This window comes from Mauremys mutica, chromosome 2 (genome assembly GCF_020497125.1).
Source record: "Mauremys mutica isolate MM-2020 ecotype Southern chromosome 2, ASM2049712v1, whole genome shotgun sequence".
Classification (NCBI taxonomy): domain Eukaryota; kingdom Metazoa; phylum Chordata; order Testudines; family Geoemydidae; genus Mauremys; species Mauremys mutica.
The window spans coordinates 251,979,223-251,998,615 of NC_059073.1; the positions used below are offsets into that span (position 1 = coordinate 251,979,223).

Sequence of the window (19,393 nt, forward strand, 5' to 3'; positions counted from 1 at the left end):
ACAGCAGCAAGTCTCAGAACATGGGTCAACTGACTTGGGCTCACAGGTCTTGCGCTATAGCTTAGGCTCCAAGTCTGAACATCTGCACAGCTACTTTTAGCCACGTAGCGCAAGCCCAAGTCTGCTGACCAAGGCTCTGAGACTTGCTGGCTCAGCTTTTTTTTTTGTGCGCACCATGTAGGTGGATCCTTTTCCATACAGTCAATTTCTGTTTCCCACATTTGTGTAGGCCTCTCTCATAGAAAGGGGAGAGAGAAAAACAAATACAAGAAAGTAAACTTTTTTTTTAATTGCAGAAGATTAACTTGGGGATAAATCAATAAATTGACCTTTTGTGAACCTGACCAGATTTCAAAAGTGACAGCATCTGTTTAAATATCCGCTGTCTTTGGAATAACTTCAGAATTAACCCACTGTGGCTGAAATATATGTGATACAACAGAAGCCTCTAAATCTTGCACAGCCTTTTGTAAAACTGGTTTATCAAAGAGGCTAGGAGGGACTACATATTAGTCCCAACTCACGTTTCTGTTCCAAATATATAGATTCCCAAACAGCTATGACATCCCTCTCTAGGACTTGGAATGTACAGTATTTATTATTGGACAGCATTGGAATTTAAAAGTATGTTCCTGCTTTGAACCACTCTCAAGGAAAGTTCTCGGTTAAGCTTATCATAGGCCTGGTCTACACAGGGGGGTGGGGAGGGAGGGAGGGGAAGAGAAATCGATTTAAGATACACAACTTCAGCTATGAGAATAGCGTAGCTGAAACTGACATATCTTAGATCGACTTAGATTGACTTACTTTGCATCTTTGTGCTCTCAGGACTCGCATTACCATGCTAACGATATCTGTGTGACAATGCTGCACTGGTGGAGGCTCGGGCTAGCTTAGACCCAGCAGGTAGAGTGAACCTGAACTCAAAAGAACAGGAGCACTTGTGGCACCTTAGAGACTAATACATTTATTTGAGCATAAGCTTTCATGGGCTACTTTGTTAGTCTCTAAGGTGCCACAAGTACTCCTGTTATTTTTGCAGATACAGACTAACACAGCTGCTACTTTGAACCCAGATGACTATTCTAAGCCTCCACTGATTCCACAACATCCACAGTTACTTTTAGCCCGCTAGTGAGAGTCTATCTGGGCTGGGAGGTTTGCTCCCAACTGTAGTGTAGACATACCCTGGAAAGCTTCTCAACATGCTTTTCTTGCCCTTGTTTTGGACCACAGCTGAGAGTGGTACTGACAACTCCTCAAAACGAAGTGCCACTTGAAATTGGTCCCATACTGACAGCTTCATGCTCAAATGCAGGCTTCTTTGGTGCCTGATCAGGACCGAGACTCTTCAGAACTGAAGAGATTCCATGTACCTGAGTAACAGTAGCTACCTGTTTACAAAGAGATGCATTCTTTGGCAGGGAAGCCCTCAGAACCAAGAAAGTCTCACACTGACAGGAACTTTAGTATTTGTGTCATGTTTCTCATAAAGATGATTTTAGTACAAATGGAGTCCTGGCACTGCTAGACTCACAACTTGGAACCAATGTACAGTCTTCTGTTGGGTGGTCCCAGGGGCAGGGACAGTCCTTCCCTCAGTAGATGGTTGGACCACCTTTTCATGCTATGACTCTGGGTGAGTTGGTGGGATGCAGTAGCTGGAGTATTTGGGGAGTCGGAAGCCGGAGCTGGAGCATGTGGTGTTTCTGCAGAGATGGGGTGAAGGCAACAGACTGGTAGAGTTGAAGATGTTCCAGTTCAAGATGTCCTTTGCAGGTGACTTGATGAGACTTACATTTCTTCTGCGTCTCAAAAGATCGCAGAGGGCACATCGAAAGGCAATCCACTTGCTATGGATTCTCTTGAGATGTCTGCCAAGACCGCCAATGTACTGGAATCCTCGGACCAGATAGCAGAAGGGGCAGAGGAGTGTGTCTGTAAGGAGGGGATACTGGAGATAGATGCAATCATTCTCATTTTCTTCTCCCTCTGTTAGATGGGCTTCAGTCATATCAGTAGATTCACTAGATGGTTCTTGTTGTTCTGGGAGAGTAGTATGATGTTATAATCTTTCTGGCGGAGATTTCTTTTTCACAGGAGCTATCCTTGATGTGCTTGGTACTGAAATCAAGAGGTCTAACTCTAAAAGGTGGGAGGTGATAGATGAGACAGGCCAAGAAAGCTTACTCTGTGAGAAAGGCTCAGAGCCACCATAGCCCATCAGCCTGGGCCTGATGTGTTGAAGACTTGCACAATGCAGCAGTTTGGGAAGATCCATTTCCACCAAACAGAACAAACAAGTACATGTAGCCTTCTCTGGGAACACAGATGGGAATGACACACAACTTAAATCCATATATTTTTTTAAATCTTCCTTCTTGACAGGGCCGGCTCCAGGCACCAGCTTATCAAGCAGGTGCTTGGGGCAGCAACTCCAGAGCAGGGCGGCACTTTCAGGTATTTGGCGGCAATTCGGCGGAGGGTCCCTCACTCCCGCTCGGAGCGAAGGACCTCCTGCTGAATTGTCGTAGATCGCGATCGTGGCTGTGGCTTTTTTTTTTTTTTTTTAGCTGCTTGGGACAGCAAAACCCCTGGAGCCAGCCCTGCTTCTTGGTAGCTACAGATGAGTTCTATTTCATTGGCATAGGGACCAAAACTGAGAAAAGAACAGTGCAACGGCACAAATAGAGTAATATCTATAAATTCTAAAGCAACTAACAAAAAACAACAAACAAGAGGACAGGATATTTGGTGTACAGAACCTTAGAAATTCCTCCAGATATGGAGAGAAAGTCCCAATCCCTATGGCAACTGAGGAAAGAAAGGACTAGAGCTGGTTGAGACTGCACTGCCCTTATAAGCTCGCTCCAAATATGCAGTGCCACAAGGGGACACTTGTGCTGCCTCAATGAACACTATTTTCCAGAAAGTGTCTCAATTAGGATTATGCACCACCATTTTAAAAAAAAAAAACAGCAAGAGGTGTTTTTTTTGTCATCCCATATGCAAATTAAATAAGATACTGCTTACCGGATCCCTTTGAAGTACGATAAACAATTAAAGAATTAAACCTGTGGCAACAAGTGAACTTCAGAAACCCTCCAAGATCTTAGGAATGTTTAATTTTTGTAAAGCTTGAAACTAATTTAGGCATCCTCAAAGCCTCTGAGCAAAAAGGTATCTCTAATATGATCATGACAATTGTGTAAATTAAAGGAAAATAGCATCTCTGACAACTGATTCCTGAGAGAGTCTACTGACTGCTAGCTGAAATACCCTGAAGCAGGCTCAAGTGCCTGGACACTAAACTATATTGAAATGTTGCTTGGTTTATACAGGATAGATGCTAATTTTATTCCTCTTCCTGGCCCACTTTTGTTCAGGCATGAACTAGCCTTAAAAGAAACTCTCTGCTCTATTATCTCTAAACTCAAATATTTAATTTGCCACTCATGAACTTTTCATGTGCACCCTTAAAAGGAAATGATTATTTGTAGAAATGGAAATGGAACAATTAATTTAGTTTCAAATGGAAATATTTAGTGCTGCCAGTGTTAGTAATACTACCAACTCTGTCATACTGCCTGTAGCTAAATACTCTATCCTGTATTGTAAGTAGAGCTGCACTTATTCATAATGCTATCAGAGTTGAAACATTTATTTTATGGTACATGGTATTCACTAATGAACTTCACACATTTCTATTTTAAATGTAATTATAAGATTATATTTTGGATTTAAATAATAAAATGTTTCATGATCTGCAAAACCTTTAATTTTTAATCAAAGATTGAACTGCATAAAAGTATACATCACTTATACTAGCTTAAATTTCACGACACTAACAAATTCAGTTACATCTATCAAAGGATGAGCCTGTGGGCATATACCCTTCTAGTATAATTATATGGTACGAGCATTTCACCATTCAGGATCGGTACAAACAAACCAAGTAGCTTCATTCAAAGCCAAGTGACCAAGGATGCCTAGATAGCACATGGAAAACCATTCACAGACTCAGGCAGCTTGTCTCATACCAGGCCCTGCTACGACCACCATTAATCTTGGGGGCTTGATTCAGGAAAATTTAAAAACAAAAAAAAAGTGTCCAAAAACCACACCGCACAACAGGGTAGATTGAGATCATGTTTGAATCAATCACCAAGTGGAAACCTCAATTTAAATAACTGATTTTAATCAAGTTTTCCATTTATACTCTAGTTATTTTCTAAAGAAAGGTGCACTCTCATTGGTTGATATAACCATTAAAACATGTTGATTTACAACTCAATAAGGCTTTTACACTAGATTTGGTACATCTTTTTACTACCTAGGAGTGTACACTAGAACCATATACTTTTATTTAAGCAATTATATGGCTTAATATTTCCAGATTCTTATTAGCTGTACATTTTAGTATGTTAGAAAATGATGAGTGATATATTGCTTATTTACTAGATAACTTTTTGCTCATGATTTGTGTCAAGCTGAATTAGAATAGTAACTGAATTTTAATTAAATACAAAACAATTTAAATTTTATTAAAACAAAACACCCTTAACTGTTTTGGATATATAAATGTTCCTTATCAAAACATGTTTCACATTTACAACTAAAGTATACTAAGTTTAGGCCTTAAGATAAATCTGAATTTAAGACAGGCTCATTTTAAACAGATTTTTAAAAAGAAAAAAATCTTATAATTTAAACAAAATCAGATTTATTTATTTTTTTAAATCAATGATTTTTATGTACCCTGGCAGGTAGCAGACTCAGGATGTGGTATTTGTTCATTTTTTTAAAATGAACTTTGTGCAGAAGACATCTAATCTCAGAAGACAGTAATACAATAATTTAAAACAAGTGAAATGAAGAAAACTAATTGATCTTATAATCACAGCCTGTCCTCAATGGATACTTTAGCTGCTACCATGAATCTGTTTCAGTGCAGAATGAATATTAACTCGAAGTGTAAATGCAGAGCTAATTTAATTTGTCATCTAACGTACTTTGATTCAATTGCCTTCTCTAATAATTACATGCCACATTTTGTATAATTAAATAGTAAAGCTTTTTAAAAAAAAATTAATTTTACATCAATCTTTGGAAAAAATTCCTGTTAAGATGATTGCTAAGTTTTAGACACACCATACATATTATTTTTAAAATATATAGAGAGTGTGTACACACTTTTTTCATTTTACTTTCTTACCAGGAAAATGTCATTAAAGAATACCAGAGTGGGGTAAATAAATATGTTTACATCTCTTAACCAAAAAATAACAAAATTTGTTTTACTTCCAAATTAAATTTCTAGTAGAACTATTGGAAATTATGCATTGTAGGACCAACAAAGCTAATAAAAGAAAAATATATTTACCCCCTAGAACGCCTTCTGCAGTAGCAGCAGTAACAGCAACAGACAGCAATGGACAGCAAGATGAGTCCTCCTATTACAGCTATGGCAATGATGAAGGCTTCAAAGTTCACTGTAAAATAAATAAATATAAAATTAAACAACTTGTAAGACTTGAGCAGTGGTCATTTGTCTTCTCCCCGCTTCCTCTGATGAACATTTTAGTCATTCTCAATTTCATCTTTGGTTTCTTTATGCAGTACTCTTAAGGGAGTTTTAGTAGAATAGCTGCTAAAGCAACACCTTGTACAGTTCACTCACTGAAAAAAAAATATTCACCAGATTAATGAGATCAGATGGTTTTTTAATCCCTTTGTTAGCCCTCTCCTTTTAAAATGTCCATTCTACTGTTGTATATAAAAATACATCCTCATCTCAGATTTTGACATGGCAATGGACGTTCTCCCCCAATTATAGTTCATGCACTATGATTTTCTCAGTTACAGAGCGTGTTTTATAAGGTGTTTTTGCATAACTGGGCAATTTACAACCACTGAAAATATCTGGGAGATCTGTATAGAGCATAGATTTTTTTAAAAATTAAGCTATGAACCATTAGAGACAATAACTTGCACGGTTAAATCCTGGCCTCATCCATATGTTTTGAGTTTTGGCCAGGGAAGAGGTCATCAGAAGCTTTCATGAAAGCTGCTTCAGTGAAATGCAAGAGACAAAAAATGAATTGGAGAGGATTAGGAATGGAATTGGAGGAGAGGAACACTAGACAGTAGTTGTGGACTGTGCATTCAATGAGCTTAGAGATGAAAGGGAGAACAGGTGTTAGAGAAGCCAGGGTTTTTTTTTTTTTGTTTGTTTTTTGTTTTGTTTTTTAAAGTGTTCTCAACTCTCCCAGATCTCATCCCTTATTTTATCCCCTTTCCTCACCACAACTGCTTGCTGCAACAGATCTCCAATACAGCTCACAGATGTGTTTACTCTATTCCTTCACATCAAAAGGGCAGAAGTTTACAATGATGGATTTGTTATTATGGCATTAAATGACAGAGCTCCGTAACATTATGTAGAACCATGAAAACATTTTTAAGACATTACATTCTCAAATGTATTCCTTAGTTTGACATTCCACTGCAAGATTTAATCCGCGTTGACGCACCCGTGAATGGGATCTTAAAAAGGAAAGACTCCTGCTACAGAAAGTAGAGATTTGTAGTAACATGGGAATTGCCATACTGGATCAGACATTGTCACACCTCATCTAATCCGGCACCAACAGTGGCCAGTACCAGATGCTTCAGAGGAAGGTTTAAGACCCTTGCAGTGGTAGATGTAGGGTAATATGCCCCCCATTAGATCTTATTCTGGTATCTAACAATTAGAGATTTGCTTGCCCTGAAGCATGAGATTCAATAGCCTGTCAAAAAATTTTATAATTAATCACAACTCTGGATATACATATAAACATTCAATCCTTTCTGAATTCGCTAAATTCTTAGCCTCAGTGACTTTCTGTGGAAATGAGTTCCACAGTCTAATTACAGGTTGCGTGTAAATTATTTCCTTTTGTCAGTTTTGAATTTCTCATCCTTCAGTTTCATTAAATATCCTCTTTTTGAATTATGGACAGGAGAAGTAAAGTTCCTGATCTACCTACTTTATGCCATTCATAAAGCAAGGAAAGCAATCAGGAACTGTCAGCATGGATTCACCAAGGGCAAGTCATGCCTGACTAACCTACTTGCCTTCTATGATAACTGGCTTTGTGGATGAGGGAAAAGCAATGGACGTGTTATTTCTTGACTTTAGCAAAGCTTTTGATATGGTCTCCCACAGTATTCTTGCCAGCAAGTTAAAGAAGTATGGGCTGGATGAATGGACTATATAACAGGGCGGGCAATGGCCTGAGGGCTGCATCGGGTTTCGGAAATTGTATGGAGGGTGGTTAGGGGAGGGGGTCTTAGCCCGGCCCCCACTCCTATCTGCCCCTCCCCTCCGGGGCTCCTGCCCCATTCAGCCCCCCCTCACCCAACAACCCCTGCCCCATCCATCCCCCTGCTCCCTGTCCCGACCGCCGCCAGAACCCCTGCCCGCCCCCCGCACTGCCCCATCCAACCCCTCCTCTCATTCCTGACGGCCTCCCCCAGGACCCCTGGCCTCCATTCAACCCCCTTGTTCCCCACCCTCTGACCACCCCAACCCCTATCCACACCCCCGCCCCCTGACCACCCCCCTGAACTCTTCTGCCTTCTATTCAACACCCCTGCTCCCTGCCCCCTTACCGTGCTGCCTGGAGCACCGGTGGCTTGTGGTGCTACAGCCGTGCCACCCGGCTGGAGCCAGCCAGGCTGTTGCCACCGCGCAGCACAGAGCACCAGGTCAGGCTGGGCTCCGCAGCTGCACTGCCCAGGAAGCTCGCAGACCCACCCCCCCAGAGCACTGCGCCAGCGGCAGAGCAAGCTGAAGCTGCGGGGGAGGGGGAACAGCAGGGGAGGGGCTGAGGGTAGCCTCCTGGGCCAGGAGCTCAAGGGCCAGGCAGAAGGGTCCCATGGGCTGAATGTGGCCTGCGGGCCATAGTTTGCCCACCTCTGAACTATAATATCAGGTGGATAGAAAGCTGGCTAGATCGTCATGCTCAAGATGTAGTGATCAATAGCTCCATGTCTAGCTGGCAGCTGGTATCAGGCAGAGTTCCCCATGGGTCAGTTTTGTTCAATATCTTCATTAATGATCTGGAGGATGGCGTGGACTGCACCCTCAGCAAGTTTGCAGATGACACTAAACTGGGAGAAGTGATAGATATGCTGGAGGGTAAGGATGGATACAAAGGGACCTAGACAAATTGGAGGATTGGACCAAAAGAAATCTGATGAGGTTCAACAAAAGTCCTGCACTTAGGAAGGAAGAATCCCATGCACTGCTACAGACTAGGGACCGAAAGGCTAGGAAGCAGTTCTGCAGAAAAGGACCTATGGGTTACAGTGGATGAGAAGCTGGATATGAGTCAACTGTGTGGCCTTGTTGCCAAGAAGGCTAACGGTATTTTGAGCTGCATAAGTAGAAGCATTGTCAGCAGATCGAGGGATGTGATCATTCCCCTCTATTTGGCATTGGTGAGGCCTCATCCAGAGTAATGTGTTCAGTTTTGGGCCCCACACTACAAGAAGGATGTGGGAAAATTGCAGAGTCCAGTGGAGGGCAACAAAAATTATTAGGGGGCTGGAGCACACGATTTACAAGGAGACGCTGAGGGAACTGGGATTATTTAGTCTGCAGAAGAGAAGAATGAGAGGTGGATTTGATAGCTGCTTTCAACTATCTGAAAGGGGGTTCCGAAGTGGATGCATCTAGACTGTTCTCAGTGGTAGCAGATGACAGAACAAGGAGTAATGGTCTCAAGTTGCAGTGGGGGAGGTTTAGAATGGATATTAGGAAAAACTTTTTCACTAGGAGGGTGATGAAGCACTGGAATGTGTTACCTAGGGAGGTGGTGGAATCTCCTTTCTTAGGAGTTTAAGGTCAGGCTTGACAAAGCCTTGGCTAAGATGATTTAGTTGGGGAATTAGGTCCTGCTTTGAGCAGCGGGTTGGACTAGATGACCTTCTGAGGTCCCTTCCAACCCTGATATTCTAGGATTCATTATTTTAGATTTTTTTCTTCATATTCCCTCTTATGTCTCACAACCCCATTCTTTTCAGTATCTCTCCATATGAGAGTTTTTCCATGGCCCTGATCATTCTTGCTTCCCATTCTCTGTTGTCTTGTCCCCTCCCCAAATCCTGCAATATCTTTCTTGATGACATATCTCCCCTTACTATGACTAATTTTCACCTGACTCTTAAATAATTCACTAACTTTGTGGTTTTGGGGTTTTTTTAAATCTAAAATTGATGTTTTTGCTGAGTTGTAGGAAAAAGGCCCATCAAAGAAGAAATCAAGATGCAATCTTAATGCTTCTGACTGGCACACTTCAATAATTATGGAGATATTGGTCCATCTCAACAGTTAAGCATGACCTCCATTTTGCACTGACAGCAGGGAGTCAACCTCTTTGTTTTGTATGAAAATGTATATCCTCCCCAAACTTACAGCAAATACTCACTGACTACAGAATGAATTTTCTGAGAACTGACAAACAAGTTCAAATTACCATATATACTCGTTCATAAGCTGAATTTTTTTAGTAAAAAAAGGGAAGCACCAGAGAAGGGGGGGGGGGGATCAGCTTATGAATGGGTATAGAGAGGGAGAGGTGGGACACAGCCCCTCCCGCAACAGAGGGAGCAAGGAGAGGCAGCACAGCCAGCAGAGACAGAAGGGAAGAGGCAGGGCCAGAGTCTCTCCGCTTCTGGCCACACTGCTCTCCCCCCGGCCTGCCGGAGCAGCTCCAGCCAGGCCAGAGATATCCTCCTCTGGACCTCCCCAGATAAGGTGGGAAGGGATGGGATGGGGGGGGGGGGGAAGGGAGGTCCCAGGCTAGGGGTGGGGTCATGCGAGGGGTGGTCACAGGGGTTATTCTCCTGACTCCCAGACCCCATCCCCCCCCCCCAAAAAAATTTTCCCCACCAATTGCTGTCCCAGACCATCAGGGTAAGCCGCTGGTATGCCGAGACACTTTGTTTACTTAGGTTTACCTCCGTGCCTGCAGACGCTCGAGGTAAACAAACCATCTCGGCCCATCAGCGGCTTATCCTGATGGCCCGGCAGCCAAAGTTTGCTGACCCCTGAATTATAGGGTTGGCTTATGTACAAGTTATAAAAATTTTCCATTTTTACCTATCCATTTGGGGGGGGGGGGTCAGCTTATAAACAAATCGGCTTATGATTGAGTATATATGGCATTTTTTAAAATGGACTCTAAACAATTTAGCATCTTGTCAGTATTTTCCTTGTCCTGATGATCTGAATATTGGAACAATATTAATTCTTCTCCATAGTTAAAATTCATAAAAATCTTATGAACAGCTTATTTTGGAACAAATTAGACTGTAATTAAGTTTATTAACAATTGTTGTATCCAACTGTTATGATTAGATTGACCCTGTTTGTAGCCTAACATCTCAGGTAATTTAAGAGGGGGCACTGTAATTTCAAACAAACACTGACTCAAACAACCACCATCTATATCCTATAACTAATTTTCATGCACCAACTTTACTGGGGTTGTAAGTAAACCAGCGGCATGAGGGAGACCGGCCACATTCCAAGAGTTCTTAATGGTAGATTATATGCCCAATTGTCTCTGCTCTCTTAGGTTACGTCTATACAGGGATAAAAACCGAAAGTGTGGTCAAGCAATTGACTATACAATTTATCAACAAAATGGAACAACTATCAATGTCAGTCTGTGTTCCTGCATCCACCAGTTACTTTATTTACGTATTTATCCATGAAAATACAATAAATTCAATTGATGTTCCTTTTACACTCATCTTCCTCCTTTACCTTTGAGCAATCGTTTGTCAGCATGTCAGGTTCCAGATATCACTGGTATCTGGGAGCTATTTGTTCCCCAGCTTTCCATTTTCCACCAATACACAGATGAACATGAAAATACATTTCACGCGCAGCACTGTTCATTTTCAGCAACAGTGAGTCAAAAAATAAGTGGCTTTGCTTCATTTCATTTGCGACAAAGAAATAATAGCACCATCCTCAAGTGGGGGGATTAGTTCCCTGATGTGTCTGGGACAAACTCCATGAGACCATATACTCATATGGCATGCTGCAGTACAAAACTTGTAATAACTTGGGGGGAAGAGGGAGAGGAGGGGAAGAGGAACTCTTTTGGCAACTGCTCACTTATTTTGCTGAAGGTGTCCTATCAGGAAGTTTTCATCTTGTGGTTAAGCTACTGTCAGTCTACAAATTGAAAACCTGTCTAAAATAATTGCAAGTATTTCCCATACTAATGATACGCACGAAAGAATTTGTCTTCTCAGTGCACCATTTGGCATCAGAAGTTGAACAGTGATCATCAGTTTTCAGGAATACGTAGTTTGAGTTTCTCTTTTAAAAACAAGTAAATTAAACAGTTCAAAGGAACAATATTTATTAATTGTAAATTTCTTTAAAATCTGTCACTACTGCTGTAAGACTAAGCCTTCCTCCATGTCTCCCAGAGCAGATACATTTTATTTTATTAAATAAAAAATTGGATTTTTAAAATTTAAATTAAATAGATTTTGTTTAAATATACCTATTGAAAATTAAAATCGAAATCGACAGCCTATGTTAAGGTCTAAAATTTCAATATATTAAAATAATTTAAATTAAATACAAAAATAATATTAAGCTGTATGTTTTCTTCAAATTTTAAAGAAAGTCAAACCACTGAAATGGAAGTCACTGGCTAAGCTAAGCACCTGGAACCACAATTTGTTGAATTGCTAAACCAGCTTTTGATAGATAAGATCTACTAGTTCTAAAATCTTGAAGGACATGGTAATCAAAAACCAATCAGTTAATTAACTACAGCTAATACCTCTTTTCTTTAGTAAATCAGTTAGTTTTAAAAGGGAAAACATGTATTGATAAGTTTCTTAAACTGTTTTGTTATGTATCCATCACATTTAAGGTAGTTTTTTTTAATAAACGGCATTTTAAAATTTGTGTACGTGCATTTTAATTAAATTTTAATTTCCATCCAAACTGAGCTTGGTACAAATCGCAAGTAAAAAATTAGTTATCTAGTAAATAAGAAATACATCATCATTCATCATTTTCTAACATGATATAAAATCTTAAAACTAAGAATCTGAATAAATGTAAGTTAAGCTATAGAACAGCTTAAATAAATGCGTATGTTAACTCCTCACTTAAAGTCGTCCCGGTTAACGTTGTTTCGTTATGTTGCTGATCAATTGGAGAACATGCTCGTTTAAAGTTGTGCAATACTCAATTCTTATGGGGAAATTAGATTTGCTTAACATTGTTTTGCTGAAAGTCGCATTTTTCAGGTGTTGCATCGCAGAGGAGCAGGGACAGAGTCTGACAACCCATGTGATCATAAGCAGAGAGTACTTTATTCATTTCCAGCATGCTCTTTATACTCTTAAAGCAGGCAAGCAAGCAGTTGCTAATTGGTTAACAAATTTAACACACCCGCAGCTGTAACTTCATAGAACTAGCCAAGGCCAACTTCTCAAAACAAAGCTCAAAGCCTAATTAACCCATCCTAAAAACCTAAACATCTTAGCTTCCCACACTACCAACTGCCAAGCTAGCAAAATATTCTCAACACCTCCCCCCTCCACCCAAAATCAAAAAGGAGGGGAAAAAAAAAGGGATAAAAACATTAGCAAAACATTTCCAACTTATAACAACATAACACCACAATCTATCACAAACCAAAATTAAAACTTTATAAAGCCAACCTATATAACCATGCAATTCTTAACATAACCCCAACAACACCAAACAAAAACAAAGCACAACAAATAAATGGTGTAAATTCTACAGGATTCCCCCCTACTCAATAGCACACCAACTTGTGGCAAACTTCTATTACCAAATTATCCCTCAGATGTCAGGCGATCAAACTGACACTGAGGGAGGGGGGGGGTCCTAGAAAAAACACAACATAAACCACATAAAACACAAAAAACAATCCTGGCCAGAAAAAAACAAACAAACAAACACCACAAAACAAAACAAAAAACACATAACATAAATTTAACTCTGTAAATAAATGCATGGTACATAAAATGCTATGCAGCTAACACCAATTTTCTTAATATCTAAAAAACAAAACAAAACTACCCCTACTGGGCAATCAATCATTACATACAATATACAAATACCCTTAGTACCATCAGGCAAAAAAGGAAAATTACATCATCAATTAAATCATTTACAGTAATACAATTGCATCCTAACTTACTTCTAAATTCAACTGCTATTCCCTCCAGCAACCACAGAGTTAACTTTGTACTCTGCCTAACATTACTCGCTAGTAGTTAATTACCTTTTCTATCAACTACACCCTCAAGGTTATCAACCAATATTCCAAGCTTGTTGTCTGTTGCCCGCCGCCTGGGCCCGATCCTTTTTTCTTCTTCAAGTTCTCTATCTACTGCGTGCCTGCCTGGGCCCGATCCAAAGCACTTTACATAAAGGTATTTTGGGTCACATAAATTCAAAGCCATTCTCCCAAATTTCTTAAATTTATGCCTACAACTCCCCGCTTTAAGAATACTCAACAAACCTTTAGGCCGAATTTTCTCAAACTTTAAAAACAAAAAACAAATAGGCTCTAAAAAACAGGGGTTAGTAATGGGGAGGGGTAATATCATTTACAATCCAATTAGGGAGGGCAATACATGCTAAAAAAAAATTCCACAACACAGGGCGCAGCCTGCAAAATAAACCCCAAAATCCAATCAATACCACAGTTTTTAGCAGGAGTCCCAAATTTTTTCCTGCCAGTGTGCAATTCTTTGCTTCTTTACCAGGGTCAGTTCTCAATGTCTTTTTAGTCAGGAATTTCTAGACATTGGCAATATCAATGATGTAAGTGTTTTTTCTCCTGTTCCACCACCATCGTGGTTCAAGTTCTACGGGGGAAATTATCAGGACATCATCCTATACATTCAGGCAAAGCAAAAATTATCTCAATCAATTAAATCATTCAGGGAGGATCAAACAAAAAGAATCCTGGCATAGCAAACAAGCAACTTTCCTCCAGGGGCCCAGGTTGTGTACATCGTGTGGCTCTTTCAGACATTCCATCCACCACTGCAGCAGACATCTCTGATACTAACACAGTTGCAATTGCTTCACTGCTACTGCTTGCAGCCTCAAATCCCGAATGAGCAGTGGTAATATCTTGGACTAGTTCAGGAAATAGTTTTTCAGGCACTGCTTCTAAAGGCTTTAAAGTTTCAGCTGAGGTTTCCATAGATGTTACAGTTTCTGCAATGATTTGTGCTTCAATTGCTGCAGCTGTAACAGGCACAAATGTTTTTTGAGCCCCAGAGCTTTCAATACTAAAAATGGGCGAGCCAGTATCTGCCAGCTGCACAGCTAAATTCTCTTGCTCCTCTTCGTCTCCCTTTCCACACACAGGCAGTTCTTGAGGACACATGTCGCTCTGTAGAGGGGCCCCATTTACAACTGCCCCTGGGCATTCTGATACTAGGTTAGATGGCGCATCTCCTACATCATTCTGCATGGGGGCCTCAGCTGCAACCGCTTCAGTGTGCTCTGATTCCAAGGTAAACACAGTATCTTCTACCTCTGTCGTCCCAGGTGCCTCAGTTACCCCACTCTGCATTGCATCCCCAATAAAAGCTTCCTGAGTGATTTGCCGCCCATCGGATCCCTGAAGCCGAGCAGTTCGGGTGGGCTTGCGCAAAGTGATGTCCATAGCAAAGGCAGTTTGGGGAGGGCCAGTGGATCCAAACCCTCGAGACCCGCGGTCAATCGGGGTCGGTCGGGGCACACATCCCTTGAAAGGTATTAACTGAGCAAGACGTGTACCAGCAGTTATAGTCACAGGGGGACAGAGGGCACGTACCATTATCCCAATATTCCCCGTATAGTCGGCATCAATAAGGCCAGGCAAAACAAAAATACCTTGTTTCGATGTTGACGAACGGCCAATCAAAAGGGCACTCAGGCCAAATCCTAATGGACCATCGGTGTTGGAAGGAAGAACTTGAACCTCGTCAGTCTCTAAAACTACATCTGTCGCTGTGGCCAAGTCCACTCCGGCACTGCCACGGGTTGCTCCGGTGAGGTGTTCCAGGCAGCCGGGTTGGCGGGTGGAGGCACTTGTGTCGTCGCGCTCCTCCAAGGGGCGCTCCGTGATCCGTTTCCCGGCAGCGGTGTTCCATCCTTCGTGTAACGCGCCCAACAGTCGGCGGCGCGATGTCCAAACTTATCACATCGTGTGCAAGCGCCAGTTGCAGCTTCAGGTGACACATCAGAGGCCCGCTGCCCATTTTGCATAGGGCAGTTCCGCCGGAAATGCCCGGGTTTTCCACAACCAAAACAGGGGCCGGCTGGCCGGGTCGGTCTTCTAGCCCCCCGCTGTCCCCCGAGCAGGGGTTGTAACGCCACGGCCAGTGCAGAGGCCTGTGCCTTAGCATGAATTGCCGCCTTATCCGTCTCCTCAAGCATAGCGGCCCTACCACATGCCTCAATCATTTCCATCAGGGTCGCAGTCTTGGGCAAGGTGGCTAATATACGGCGGCAAGTGGGATTTGCATTCTGGGTGGCAAGATCAAGTCCAACTGCAGTTCTGGCTTCTGGCGTCAGATTGGGAGATCTATCAATAGCCTCTCGAAGGCGATCCAAAAAGGTGGAATACGGTTCCGATGGGCCTTGCGTAATTTTAGCATAGGGAGGGACCGGCTTTCCCATCTGGGGCACCGCTTTAAAGGCAGCCAAAGCTAGTTCCTGTGATTGCTGCAGGATCCGGGGCTCAAGGCGAGCTTGCAAGTGCGGGTCAACAAAGCGACCGGCTCCCAAAAACATATCAGCAGTGGCCAGGCGCCGAGGATCATCATCCGGTAAATCCAAATTGCGGACAAGAGCCAAGTCAACTCTCTTAGCCCAATCATCTTTCCACAACAGTTTCTGTGTAGGTGTAAGAAGCATGTCAGCTAGCTTAATCGCATCGTACGGACACATTGCTTGGCCAACAAATATCTGTTCAATGATAGACTGTACATACGGATTATCTAGTCCATAAGCCATGATCGATTTCTGTGCCTCACGGATCAACTTCCAGTCCAAAGGGGCCCACCGTCTATGATTAGGGTGTTGAGGGTCTGGCGTAATCACCGGAAAGGCCTCGGGTGTTAGACCTTCAAGGATGGCTTCTCTTAAAACCCCATGCCAGCGCTGTACCGGATCCGGAGGGTCTCCAGTTGGAGGGTCCCCGGGGCCAGGCGGGGCGGGGGGGCGAGTTGAATGAAAGCACTTGTGAAGATGCGATCGCGATGATCCAAGTGGAAGACCTTCCAATTGGTCCAACTTGTCACATATATGCTGCAGCTGTCGACCCTGGCGCTCCATCTCCTTATAGAAGGCATCAGACTGAGTAAACTGAGGAAACGTAGTCAAATCGGGATATGGGTTCGATGGCACATGTTCCACCCGAGCCTCCTCTGTCCCCCCGCAATCGTGGCACCCCCAGGCCCCGTGGACACGGCATGGCTTTGGAGGGGGTGCATACGGCAAGGCTGTCTCCATAGGCTCGGGCGTATCGGGGGGTAACGGGACCGTAGCAGGATCAATCATGTCGGGGCCGATAGCCACATTGGAGGGTAGTGGGGCCGTAGCAGGGGCAACATCATCCATAGGGTAGGGGTTGGAAGCCAAAGGTATCACCGTGTCCTCACCACCGAAAAACTCTCTGGCTCCAACCGGCAACACAGAAGGCATTCCGGGCGTTGGGCGGCAAAGCTCAGAAAGGGCCGCCTGCACTCCTGCCTCGGCCGCGAGAGTTTCTACTATCTCCTTCGCCTTATTCCATACTGGACTCAGGGAGAAGGCCTCCTTATCGCCCCGAGCCACCGACTTCCAAAGCTCGGAGCCTAGCCGCTCCCAAACAGTTTTATCAAAAATTGTACTTGGTTGAACAGAAAGTCCCCTTCTCCGTCCCCACCGCAGCAGACGGGATAACTTATCAGAGGGGAGCTTCTCTCCCTGCCGCTCCGCGATGCGCATCAAATATTCATGCACCGTCCTTTCTTCCGCTGATGCAGCGGTTCCCATGTTAGCTGCTCACCTCTGGGCTGGGGTGTGCCTCCCTTTTCAGACGCCCTGCGGCTTGCCGCTCGACACTGAGCTCAGGTGCGCCCCTCTTTTCGGACGCCCTGCGGCTCCTAGCCGCTCGACACTGAACTCAGGTGCGCCCTTCTTTTCGGACGCCCTGCGGCCGCCGCTCGACACTGAGCTCAGGTGCGCCCCTCTTTTCGGACGCCCTGCGGCTCCTAGCCGCTCGACACTGAGACTCAGGTGCGCCTCCTTTTCTTCTTTTCAGTTCAGGCCACCAACACTGTCCTCATTCAATCACGTCGGGGTCACCATTTGTTGCATCGCAGAGGAGCAGGGACAGAGTCTGACAACCCATGTGATCATAAGCAGAGAGTACTTTATTCATTTCCAGCATGCTCTTTATACTCTTAAAGCAGGCAAGCAAGCAGTTGCTAATTGGTTAACAAATTTAACACACCCGCAGCTGTAACTTCATAGAACTAGCCAAGGCCAACTTCTCAAAACAAAGCTCAAAGCCTAATTAACCCATCCTAAAAACCTAAACATCTTAGCTTCCCACACTACCAACTGCCAAGCTAGCAAAATATTCTCAACATTCAGGAACATAACTACAACATTAAGCGAGGAGTTACTGCATATAGTGTATCCTCAGAGAAAAAAAGCATAGCAAAAATATAGCCTACACACCAGGCTACATTTACCTGCAAAGCAACACGTTTTAATGGCTACCAATCAATGAGAATCAGCTATTCCTTAGGAAAATAACTTAGAAAGTACAAATGCAAAACATGATTAAAATATGTCTTAAATCGGGGGTGGGCAAACTCTTTGGCCTGAGGGCCACATTGGGGAATAGAAATTGTATAGTGGACCATGAATGCCCACAAAATTGGGGTTGGGATGTGGGAAGTGGTGTGGGCTCTGGGGTAGGGGTAGGGATGAGGAGTTTGGGGTGTAGGAGGGTGCTCTGGGCTGGGACTGAGGGATTCAGAGGGCAGGAGAGAGATCAGGGCTGGGATAGGGGTGTGAGAAGGAGTGTAGCTTCTAGCTGGGGGTGTGGGCTCTGATGTGGGGATGAGGCGTTTGGGGTGCAGGAGGATGCTCTGGGCTTGGATCGAGGGGTTTGGAGAGCAGGAGGGGTATCAGGGATAGGGCAGGGGGTTGGGGCATGGGGAGAGGCTCAGGGGTGCAGGCTCTGAGCAGCGCTTACCTCAACCGGCTCCCAGAAGCAGTGGAATGTCCTTTCTCTGGCTCCTACGCAGAGGCACAGCCAGGCAGCTCCGCACGCTGCCCCATCCACAGATACCGCCCCTGCAGCTCCTATTGGAGCACGTAGAAGCCAGAGCAGGGCCATGTCACGGCTTCCAGGAGCCGTGCAGTGCAGCCCCCGAACCTGCACCCCGGCTGGAACACCAGAGAGGGGCTAAGCCACGTGGTGCGGTCCTGGACCCAGCACCCCGGCCAGAGTGGGGCCGAGCTGCATGGTGCGGCTTGCAGGCCAGCTTAAAACAGCTTGCGGCCATAGTTTGCCTACCTCTGTCTTAAATCACTATTTCCTGCTTGCTGATTTAAATCATGATTAAAATCTGACCTAAATCAAGCCACCCTGATGTCTCCTAATGCACGCATGTGATTCTTGGTGGTCCATTTTGGTTGTGAATTCATGGCAGGAATCATCACTTCCCTTCTATTTTGTATAGCTTCAAGAACATCCTAACATACAGCCAGGGGTGGCTCTAGGAATTGAGCCGCCCCAAGCAGGGCGGCACGCCGCGGGGGGCACTCTGGCGGTCGCCAGTCCCGCAGCTCCGGTGGACCTCCTGCAGACGTGCCTGCGGAGGGTCCGCTGGTCCCGCGGCTCCGGTGGACCTCCCGCAGGCATGCCTGCGGATGCTTCACCGAAGCCGCATGACCAGCAGATCCTCCACAGGCACGCCTGCGGGAGGTCCACCGGAGCCGCCTGCCGCCCTCCCGCGACATGCCGCCCCAAGCGCGCGCTGGGATCTGGAGCCGGCCCTGCATACAGCTTCTCACAATGACAAGCCATGCAAGTTACACAGACCATAGGAGTCACAATCCTTACATTATTCAGACAAAAAACTAAATTTGTGAATTAAAGTTGCTAGACTGCATAATCTGTCAACACAAATTGTAAAAAGGAAATAAGCAGTGATACCATTCCACTCATCAGCTGCTCCCCCCGTCCCTTTTTAACCTCAACTGCATCTCTTCAGCACCCACAGCCCACACACCTCCATCCTCAGCCTGAGCCACTCTCATATGCTCTTGAAC

At 44.0% G+C, this 19,393-nt stretch overlaps 1 protein-coding gene across 2 annotated transcripts in view; it reads right to left on the bottom strand.

The window, feature by feature from the left end:
* Positions 1-19,393, bottom strand: part of LOC123365129 (pituitary tumor-transforming gene 1 protein-interacting protein-like) — a 61,284-nt gene that overhangs the window by 24,379 nt on the left and 17,512 nt on the right. For both annotated transcript variants that reach the window (XM_045007782.1, XM_045007781.1), the window contains exon 4: positions 5,384-5,492. In XM_045007782.1, the coding sequence (XP_044863717.1) occupies positions 5,384-5,492 (109 nt within the window). The remainder of the gene's footprint in view (positions 1-5,383; positions 5,493-19,393) is intronic.